The sequence below is a fragment of the Salvia hispanica genome, chromosome 3 (assembly GCF_023119035.1).
Source record: "Salvia hispanica cultivar TCC Black 2014 chromosome 3, UniMelb_Shisp_WGS_1.0, whole genome shotgun sequence".
NCBI lineage: Eukaryota > Viridiplantae > Streptophyta > Magnoliopsida > Lamiales > Lamiaceae > Salvia > Salvia hispanica.
In genome coordinates this window covers 36,717,513-36,728,857 of record NC_062967.1, presented here as the reverse complement: position 1 = coordinate 36,728,857, position 11,345 = coordinate 36,717,513, and the positions used below count along the sequence as shown (strand labels likewise).

The following is an 11,345-nucleotide window of genomic DNA, read 5'->3' as shown; positions in this document are numbered from 1 at the left end:
TCATGTGGAAATACTTACATATTGGTGGCAGTGGATTATGTATCTAAGTGGATAGAAGCAAAGGCCACCACAACTTGCGAATCGAAGGAGGTGGCAAAATTTCTCAAGGATAATATTTTCAATAGATACGGAGTTCCTAGAGCCATCATCTTAGACCAAGGAACGCATTTCTGTAATCGCACCATCAAGGCTTTGATGAAGAAATATGATGTACACCATCGAGTGTCAACTCCTTACCATCCTCAGTCTAATCGTTTTTTTCTCAGACCTATACCGATGGATTCTTACCAAGGGAACTGAGTATGACCCCACTTTGTTGGCCGAATTGACACAGAAGGTGGGAAGCATAGAGAAAGCGAAGGAGGTGTACGCCCTATTCGCCGCCAGTCTGATGCCGTCTGCGCTGACTGTACCGTCACTGCCAATTCCGGCGGATTCGGCCGCGACACCGGCAAATCTCTCTGAAACAAGATCGCAAGTCGCGGAACCGCCGCATGCAAAGGCCATTTCGCAAGTAGCGGAGAAAGAGGAGGTTTTACACAGACAATCGGAGGACGGTGAACAGACGAATGACGAGACCTTGAAGGAGACAGAAGGTAATGTACCGGAGAACCCTAATCTTGAGGGTAGGGAAATGTATGAGGGGGAAACCCCTACTGCTGATGAAATTCTTGAGGGGGGAACCCCTATTGCTGTTGAAATATGTGAGGGGGAAACCCCTGTTGTGTTTGAAGATCGTGAGGGGGAAACCCCGGTTTCTGTTGAAATTGCTGAGGGGGAGACCCCTGTGTTTGAGAAGGCTGTTGAGGGGGAAACCCCTATGTTTGAAACAACTACTGAGGGGGAAACCCCTACTTTGGAGAGAATCACTGAGGGGGAAACCCCTATTCCAGGAGATGTCAGGGGGGAGAACCCCATCTATATCGAGGGGGCAACCCCGATGGTGGTTGAAGAGGGGAAACCCAGAAAAGCTGTTGGCGGAGTTAGATCTACATTCGACGGCGGTACCGGAGCCCGAGGAAGGGCTAAAACTGATCGTGGACCTGGTTGATGACCAGGAAGCAAGTGAGCCCAAGATTGATGAAAGGGCCGAAAGGAGGCGCACTAGGAGAAGCCTCCTTGACGAAGTCGATGACTTTATACCTGAAGCGACAGAGACAGAGGCGCGCTTGGCCAAGGAAAAGGCAAGAAAAGGAAAGGCACTGGCGACTACATCTACCCGGTCAAGGAAAGCTCCCTCCGTCCAGGAGGTCGAGGAGACCCTTTCCCCTGTGACCGAGGAAACCCTTGTCGACCCGAGCACGAGGAGCCCATCCACTGAGCCCAGCTATAATTACTGAGGAGGTTGACGAAGAGCCGATTCCCGGACGCCCGGTAATTTGGCTGACTAAGAGAAAACTTCTGCTGGAGGAGATGAGACAGTTTGACGACCAGAAAAGGATCGCGGTATACTGAGGAGAGGTGTAGCGCGGGGAAGATGGCCAAGTCGGGGAAGCTTGAGTATAGAAAGAGGGAGCTCAAGATGATTGCATGTGACAAAGAATTCCGCGCCTATATCCAAGCAATAGGGTTTGAGTGGCTGTTGCAGCACAGCCAAGAGAGGGTACCAGTGGATCTAGCAAGGGAGTTTTTCTCCACTTTTCGTTTGAAGAATACCACAGACTTGGACGCGGACAGGCAGCCCACCCATAGCAGTCCCTCCGTCAAGCGAAATGATCAAACATCTCTTGACCAAGTAACTTTTATTTTTCGTTCTTTTCGTTTTTTTTTATTGTCTACCTGTTATATATGTGTTTAACATTTGTTATATCTTCTCCCACTTAGCCCACTGCGTGGTCTAAGTGTGAGAAGTTTGTGTTTTCTGTTGTTTTATTTGTTTTCCTATGTTTTTTCTGTGTCTTTCTCCCACTTAGCCCATTGCTTGGTCTAAGTGTGAGAAGTTTTATGATTTTGGTTTTGCATTGATCTCTCTGTTCCCCCCTTCACGACGATGGCTTAGGGACAAGCTTGAGTGAAGTGGGAGGGGGAGAGGAGTCAATGCATTACCCGTATTGCATGTTAAGAGTCTGTTAGTTTTAAGTGTTGTCACATGAGCCAGTGGATTTAATACGGCATGATTCCCTTAGTGAAAGTAATTGAAGATAGGAGGCATTTCAACTTAGAAGCTTTTTCCTTAAATGAGCCTAGTTAATTTGAATGAAGCAAGAATGACGGAGAATGCCTCTACTTACTTAGTTGTGAAGCCCTACTATATAGTGAGTTATAAACCTCAGATAACTTTGAGCTAACAAATGTTTAAGGGCCACCACTGAATGCTTAGGGAAGAAGAGCTATGAAGGAGAAAAAAAAAAAGGGGGAATTGGGTTATGAAGGTATAAGCTGGACGAAGTCCAGGGTAAGGCGGTATAAGCTGGACGAAGTCCAGAGGAAAGAAAAAAATGGAGGAATAAGCTGGACAAAGTCCAAATGTTGAAAAAAAAAAAAAAAAAAAAAGAAAAAAAAAAAAAAAAGAGGAGGAATAAGCTGGACGAAGTCCAGAGGGGGGAATGGTCTAAAACAGGAATAATAATAGCCTGACCCAGGAAGGAGAAACTCTCATAACCCAACGCTTCAGTGGTGTAGCATTAACTTAAGAGAGAATCGATTCTAACATCCCTGGTGAGGAATGAGTGATCGAGTGAACCTAACAATTGGGTAAGTAGAAAGCTATCTTGACAAGCTGACAGATTGACTAGGTAAAGGAAGGGAAAGGGCCTATTTGGAGGAGTGCAAACTATTGGAATGACCTTAATCTTGTGGGGACAGATGCCTAAAAATTGAAACTAGCTCATGTATATATGTGTTTTGCGTGTTTGTGTGATTTTCTTATATTTCTTAGTTTTTCTTGTGTCTAGGTCTAGGAGTCGGTCAAGAGATAACCTCGCTTGAAATTTGCCTTATTCTTTTTCTTTTCTTGTCTTTATACTTGAGGACAAGTATGGTTTAAGTGTGAGCAGTTTGATAAGGCTAATTTCATGCATCGGTATGCGCAAAAAAATGTTATAATTTGCTGGGTCTAACACGTTTCCTAAGCCAGGTGTGTGAAGAAAAGCGCTAGATCAAGGAAGTAAGGAAGGAGATGGTCTAGCGAGAGAAAGGAGTGAAAATGAGCAGAATTTACAAAGAAAAGTGGCGTGACAGAGGAGTCTACAGCTGAGGGCAACAAAGTCATTATCAATACCTCGCTGGGCCCACCTAAAACGCCTATATATAGAGAAGAGCATGCAACGCAGAGCATATAGTTTTTCACTCTTCTTAGCTCATACAATTTTTACACACACTTGGGAATGGTTCTGGGGTAATCGTGATAGGGGGGGTATTTTCTAAGATTTCTTGTTTGGCAACACCGTCCTAGTGAGGGCGAAGATACAATTACTTTTAATTTCAGCTGTTTTTGCTAGTTTCCACCGTCGAACTTCACTTTTGGGAGTCGACTTTGATGTTGATGATGTTTAACTGCTTACCGTTCATGGATCTGCGTTTATCTGTTTAATTTCAAGTTATTTTGCTTAGATCTCTCTGCTGTTAGCGTAATTCTTAAATTGCTATGTCGATCTCTGTTTATTTCGTTATTGAGGTGTTTGATGTGGAATTTGGTGACAGATCTGTGGTTGATTGAGTGTTCGGAGCTTAAATTTGTAAAATCTGACGTGATGGAGAATTTCTTCTGTTTGGAGTTCGTGTCGGACGCTTGGATCCGGAGTGGATTTAGCGTCTGAAGTTGGTTTTGGCGTGTGAAAGAAACAGTAGTTGATAGACTTGTTTTATTTCCTCTTGTTTTCTATTTCACTTCGTCTAGGTATGCAGATCTGTTAAGTTCTTCGTTATTTATGCATAGATTTGATTTCAAGTTAGTAGCTCTGTTTTTGATTTGCTTATGTGTTTTCTCAAGAAGTTTTATGCGAATTTGGTTGTAGAAGACGATGTCACTGTCAGTTAGTACGAGAGTTAGTTATTCTGCCACTTTCCAGTCGTACTCTGCTTTTTAGATGTGGTCCCACCGTAGAATTATCTCCTAGGTCTAGCTGTTAGGTTAAGTTTCTTTCTAAGATTCCCAAGTCAAGTTAATTTTAATTTTCCTCAACCCAAGAAAATGCGTGGCAGCAGCCAACACCAAAAATACTTCCAAATCCTTGATTATGAGTCTTACGCATCCTTCTCTGTGGGATCGATCCCTACTTCCCTATACTAGGTTTAGTAAAGTGGTTGAGGGTTTTTGAAGCGGGAAAGTACTTGTGTGTCCGACGACCGGGATTCCGCACGACCTACGAGTTCCTAGACCAAGTGATCTAGTGGACTTGCTGGATCTAGGGAACCTGAAATCAAAAAGCCGATCTAGATAATATAAGAAAACCTGGAACAATATATTGATTACCGTAGAATACCACTCGATCCCGTCTCGATGATTATATTACCATTTCTTTTACTTGACAAGCTACCTTGGTTCGATGAAGTGAAGACTAATCTATACCCATAATAATATCAAAACTTGTGTATGAACAAGAGAATCAATATCCACTGGCAGCTCAATTGAATTAACTCGCAATACATTCTCTAGAAAATCGTGTATATTGAAATAATTCCAGCTCATAATCAACAAACATAGTTCCTTGATTAAAGATAAAACCTTCTCTGTTTCTTATCACAATACACTTCTTTGCATATATATAGCATTGAGTTCTCTAGAAAAATCATCTGAACTGAATACCAGAGGTTGTATCATAGCTTGTGGGACTTTTTTCCACCAAGGGTAAGTATTGGTTCAAAGAATAGATACCCTACAATCAAAACCTTCTTCTGACATACAACTCATCTGATTGAACACATGTTCTAACCATTTCAACCATATCTCAGCCTCGGCCGGATCAGTAGTCTCATAAAGTCAACAATTCCATTTTTCGGTGCTGTTTAATGTTTCTACCTCTTTGACTCATCATTGGTCCATGTACCAATAATCCAAATATGATGCAGCATGTATATGAGATGTTTCAATTAATTGATGATGCAGGGCGGCTGACCCTTCTCTCCTCAGTGACATATGTTCCTGACAATACAAATGCAAATGAAACTTATAACCAAAACGTATCATATGATATACATGGATACTATTTCCCAACGGGATTCTATCCCCGCTCTGATACCACCTAAACTGTCACATCCACTTTGGGTGTATTTGCAGCTTTTGTTTTCTTATCATTCACTTTAGAATTTGGTACAGTCTCTTCTAAAGAAAGTGATTCTCCACATGAACCAAACATCCACCGCGGCAATGAAAAATCCCCCAATGTGGACTCAATTGCTTGTGTCTTTTGGACCTCTACAACATGCACAGCTTTGCACTCCATCTTCATAACAAGTTCCTCATCTTCACGACTCTTCATAGCATTATAGATAGACAAAATGTGTCGTTTGTTGCCCATACGAAGAGTGAGCTCTCCCTTTGCTATATCTATCAATGCTTTTCCCGTTGTTAGGAATGGGCGCCATAGGATAAGCGGCACATTCATGTCTTCCTCCATATCCAACACTACAAAATCGACGGGAAATATGAAGTCATGTACCTTCACCAGAACATCCTCAACAATTCCTTTAGGATAGGTGACTGATCTATCCGCCATCTGCAGTGTGATTGTAGTCGGCTTGAGAGTGTTGATCTTCATCTTTCTGGAAAAATGATAATGGCATCAAATTTATGCTCGCCCCCAGATCACACAGTGCCTTTGTCTGTCTGTCATTTCCAATGACGCATGAGATATTGAAACTCCCAGGATCTTTAAGCTTGGCAGATAGATTCTTTTGAAATATCACACTACAGTTTTCAGATATGTTCACCGTCTTATAATCAATCCACTTCTTCTTCTTGGAGAGCACATCTTTTAGGAACTTTGCATACGTAGGCATCTCTTGCAGAGCTTCCACCAATGGTATATTAATGTGCACCTTCCTAAAAATATCGACAAATTTGGAGAATTGCTCATCCAACTTCTTCTTCTTCATCGCAAATGGGAAGGGCACTCTAACTATCGTAGGAATGGAGGGAGGGGGCAGCTTTTCTAGCATTGTGTCTTTCTTGGTCCGAATGTCCACTTTATTCTTTCCCTTGGAATTCTCTTCGCTCTGACATCTTCCTTCCTGGAGTACTCTTTCTTTTTCATCTACGTGCATGGGAAGGTCCTTCATAGCTTTTACCACCTCTCGCGTATGGTCTTGCGCTCTCGGGATTGTTTATAAAGGCTTGAAATTGCCCCCCCGCTTACAAGCTGACACCTAAGCGCTTGAGAAATTCTGACTAATCTATATCAATGCTCTTCATATGCACATTGTTTGGATTCCCATATGAGAGATTGGGATGCACTTTGTTACCATAGTTGTTATAGTTACCACCACCTTGGTTGGGGCGATAGTTGTTGAAGTTCATGTTATTCCCTCCTTGGTGCACATAGTTGACACCTTCAACTCCTCCTTGCAGTTCTGGTCCAGGTTGTCTCATCTCCATGATCCCCAGTTGAGTGGTCAAAAGATCTAGCTGCTGAGACAGTTTGTCTATTCTATCATCTTCTATAACAGAGGCCACCCTGTATGACTTGTTTCTTTCATTATTCCATCCTTCATCAGTGGAAGCTACTCTCTCAATCACTTGCATGGCATCATTCTCTCCTAATTGAAGGAGTGCTCCTCCTGCGCTCCAATTCAGTTCATGCATGGCATCTGGAGTACACCCCCTGTAAAAAGTTATGACTTGGTGTCCCGGACTTAGACCATGCTTGGGGCATCTTTTCAACAGTGTCTTGAATCTAGCCCATGCTTCTCGGATTGTCTCATGAGATTTCATCTGGAACTGAATTATCTCTGCTTGCCTCTTTAGAACTTCGCTGGGTGGGAAGTACTTCTCCAAAAATAAGTCTACCATGGCATCCCATGTTTTAACAGATCCTGACCCCATGCTGTCGTACCAGTCTCTAGCATCATCTCTCAAGGAAAATGGGAATAGCCTTAGTCTGATTTGTTCATGTCTCACCCCATTAAGCTTCACCGTGTTAGTGCTTTGAATAAACTTAGTGAGATGCTTGTTGGGATCTTCATTGGCCTTCCCCACAAAAGCATTAGCCTCAGCCATATTAAGCAATCATGGCTTGAGTTCAAAATGATTGGCATCGATCCCATCGTTGCCAATTGGTGGGTTCTCTACCTCTCTGTAAGCGTACATGTTTTGCACTGGCACTGTGGCTTGTTGTTCCTCTTTTTCTTTCAGTTGTTTCACCACATCTGCAAGTTGTAATTGGAGTTGTTGGACTACCGGATCTGGATGTGGTGCATTGTTCTCTTCGTTGTCCGCCATTGTTATTGCAATAGGAGTAGGCGGTTCTATCTTAAGAGGCGAAAGTGATCGCCTTTGGTTGAGCCTTCTTTGAGCGTTACTCCTTCGGTTGGATGCTTCGATCTCATGATCGAATAACTTTAATGGTTGCCCCTTAGAGCGAGTGAGCATACAACCTGAAAAGACAAGCACAATGGTGAGAATAACTCAAAAAGAAAAGAAAAAAAAAATAAAACAAGTAAAATCTAGATTAGTAATCTTAGTTTTTGTCATGATATTAGGCTATAGTAATGCAAGATTGTTCCCCGGCAACGGCGCCAAAAACTCGACTCAACTTACTTTTAACACAAGTATACCCGCAAGTGTACGAGGCTAATGTAGCAAATAGTAAGAAAAGAGTATCGTATCCACAGAGACAATCAGTGTCAACCTAATTACCACGAACCAACTTCAACTACTATCTAGATGAATAGGAAAGTTTGGGTTTTTAAAATCTACTTAAAAGCAAGGTAAAAAAGTAAAATCCACATGCATTTATAAGGTGATCAGTCAAATAAATGTATAAGCACAAGAGAAGTCAAAATAACCACATGAGCCAAGGCGTACAAAACGGAAATCAATTAAACATAAGAATCATTGTATCTCCCCCGTAGAACTCTACGAAGGATTTAGCTACTCATGTTCAACACAAAAGTCAAAGAAATATTCAAAGAAATATTCAAAAAACATTGTTTCAACAAGAATAAAACTAAAAGTAAAAACTCTTAGAATTGGATTGGGCGGATTGAAGGCTTCGTCTTCAATCTTTCGATGAATACTCGTCCTCTGCTCATTCTTCTCTTGTTCCTAGGTGAAAAATTGGTATTTTTGGGGTAGGAGGCATGTAAGTTGTGTTTGGAGGCGTTTCCTAGGCATATATATACCCAGGGTTGACTTTGGGCCCGAAATAAACTGTCGAACGAAGCTGGCGGGTCGCTAGGTTGGGTGTGCGTCGAAGCTGGCGAGTCGCCAGCTGCTTACGGCATTTTTCTCGTCTTTTGCTGGCGGGTCGCCAGGTTCATTTGCATGCGAACCTGGCGGGTCGCCAGCTATGTCACTGCTCTGCGCAGTCTTGGTAAAACGGCCATAACTTCTTCTACCGAACTCTGATTGAGACGTTTAAGATATCTACGCGAAGCTCTTTCGAAGACGAAGAGAATGGTATGCATTACATGCGAATCAGACTTCAAAATCTCCAGAAAAGCTGTCTCGAACATTGAGCAGCTGCACATCCACATGTTTTGTACATTTTTCTACACATTATTCACAAAATGGTCAAAATACCAACGTAATAGAGAAGTAGCTATAATCATGTCTCAAATTACACAATATATGATCAAAACCAAGTAAAACTACTCTCTAAAACCATGTAAAATCCAAGTTAATCAATCTATATTATAGAATAACCAATGAAGTGTCAAATTAAAGTCAAACAAATAGAATGATAGAAATTTTATCGGGTTTTCGGGCCAGCCCATCGGGTTTTCGGGTCTGGCCCTAACGGATTGCGGGTTAATCGGGTGTGGACTAATCGGGTTGTAATTTTATCAGACTAGAAATTTTCAGCCCTAACCCTATAAATTTGGCGGGCTATTGAGGACGGCCCATGGGTTACGGGCTACATTGACATCTCTGTCTCCCACTTCTTTATTTATAGCTAGTAGCCTTTCTAGACTGTAATAAATTTTTTATTTTATTTTAATTAATCATGGATTAATATTATAATCTAGTTAAAATTTCACTAATAATATCCGTTGGCCATTTGTTTTTTACGGAACTGTAACAAAATGACCGATCCGACGATGATTTCATTTGTTTAGGACTCGATTTTCATAAAGTGAATATTTTGGACGAATTTCGTATTTTGGCCATGTATTTAGGACCAAAATAGTATTTTACTCTAAATTCAACGGCAAAGAAGAAGGTAACTATGTAATTCGCCAACAACCCATATTTTTCTTTGTAGGTTTCGTTATCTTTGCTAAACACTACATCCGTCCAATGTGAAACATAACCGACACGAGTTTTAATTCAAAATTAGTAAATTACGAAATTAAGGATACTTATAAATTTAAATATATCTATTATAATATCATTACATAAATGTGCTTTTATGTGTAGTTTATTAATTTAATATTTTTAATTGTGCTCTGAATCTCATGCATGTTTCCAGTGGCTGGATGTAGATGAGGTTGGATGGGTTAATGATGTGAATCCGGGTATTCAAAATCATAGGATGCAACTACATCGAGGGCCAAGGGTTGATTGGGGTCCGAAAAGAAGGTGGAGATATGGCAAGGAGCCAAGCCGGATTCGAAGGTCTGACTCAAACCAGAATTTTCCTAGAAATATGATGTCCAAATGCTGTTCTAAGACCACCATTATCTTCATCATCAAAAGAGCTTCGCGTGAGTACCTTACACGCCTCAATCGGAGCTCGGATGAGGAAGTTATGGCCTTTTGACGAAAGTCGCGCAGAGCTGCCAAAAAATGCCCGGCCACAGAGAAAACGCCCGGGCAAGGCCCCAAAACGCCCGGGCCGGGCGTTTTGCCCGAAAATGCCATTTTTTTAAGATTTCAAAGACTATTTTCCCTATTACTTTTGTTTTAGTATAAATACTCTTTTGTAGGGTTTTCATTCTCAGCTTTTGAATATTTGTAAGAGACTATTTCTCCATATTTGAGAGCTCACCTTCTTCATCTTTTGAAGACTTATCAAATTCCTTCCGGTTGCATTCGATCTTTTGCCGGGCTAAGGTTGATTGTAAAGGTATGCTTGCTAGTTCTTGTGTTGCTAGTTTGTGGAGCCATTAGGTGTTTGTATGTGAAAGTGCCTTTGGGATTTCTTTCTTGTTCTTCACCTAAATCATAACACTAATCCATCATCTATCCTTTTATCCATTTTTCTTGTTCCATTTCTTGGTTTATCTTGTTTATTCGCTGGGTTTATTTACAAGAACAAGTCCGGGGCAAGTTCATGAGTCTTCAATCTAGAGGATTCACATTATTTGGTATCAAGAGCCATTGGTTCTTGTTCTTGTATAAAAAAAAAAAAAAAAAAAAAAAAAAAAAAAAAAAAAAAAAGAGCAAAAAAAAAAAGAGTGAAATTGTTAGAAAATTGCCAAAAAAAAAAAAGAGATATCTCCAAATCTATCCATGGGCATTAGCTATAAACTTGCATATGTGTTGTTGGGTATGTTTATGTGAATGTTACAAAAATTGTTGGGTATATTGTTGTTGGGTGAAATTGTGCACACAAAGTGTTTGTTAATTTGTCCCATTGGCTTAGCTCTCTACTTTCACTAATCTTGTGGCTTCTTGGACTAGTTTTCACTTGCCTAGTTGTGTATCTTGTTTGTGCTATTTGTGCAACCCTTGGGATTACATCATCGAGAGCAAGTGAGGGAGAGTATCTAGCCACTAAATCTCTAAACCTTCCGAGAGACATTGGGTGTGAGTTTGGGGAATTGGGGACATACTTTGTGGGTTGGGAAGTGAGCTCCTCACTAAAGTCTTCATTCTTGGGTGTGTGCGTTGTTTGTGTTATTAACAAAAGGGATGTGTCCCTAGTCCTCTTTATCTTCTTTGTAGGTACCGAAAATGCCACCACGTACGAGGATTTCTAAGCACAATTCGCCTAGAAGGGAGGATGGGGACAACATCGCGTCCACATCCGACGACACTCTCAAAGAGATGTTTTCGTCAATCATGAAGGAGATGCGCGATGCGCGGGGAATCATGAATTCTATGCAAGAGGGATTTACGGCATACCATGAGAATATATCCCTCATAAGAGATCGAGTTAGGCATAACCATTCCATAGCACCTAGTGACCGAGAGAGACATGATAGGAGTGACTACAAGTCAAGGTATCACGATGATGGACTTGATAGAGGGAGTAGAAGGGAACAAGTACCAAAGTTCTATGGAGAGTCTAACTCTAAGAGGA

General features: G+C 41.3%; 2 protein-coding genes across 2 annotated transcripts; both read right to left on the bottom strand.

The window, feature by feature from the left end:
* Positions 1–5,183: 5,183 nt before the first annotated feature.
* Positions 5,184–6,219, bottom strand: LOC125210028. Its single transcript, XM_048109608.1, has 2 exons — positions 5,753–6,219; positions 5,184–5,703 (listed from the first exon to the last, which is right to left on the bottom strand). Exons 1-2 carry the CDS (start codon positions 6,217–6,219, stop codon positions 5,184–5,186), a joined length of 987 nt encoding a protein of 328 aa, XP_047965565.1.
* Positions 6,220–6,328: 109 nt separating this feature from the next.
* LOC125210026 lies at positions 6,329–7,156 on the bottom strand. The gene has a single exon (XM_048109606.1). The coding sequence runs from the start codon at positions 7,154–7,156 to the stop codon at positions 6,329–6,331; it is 828 nt and encodes a 275-aa protein (XP_047965563.1).
* Between the last annotated feature and the right edge of the window lie 4,189 nt (positions 7,157–11,345).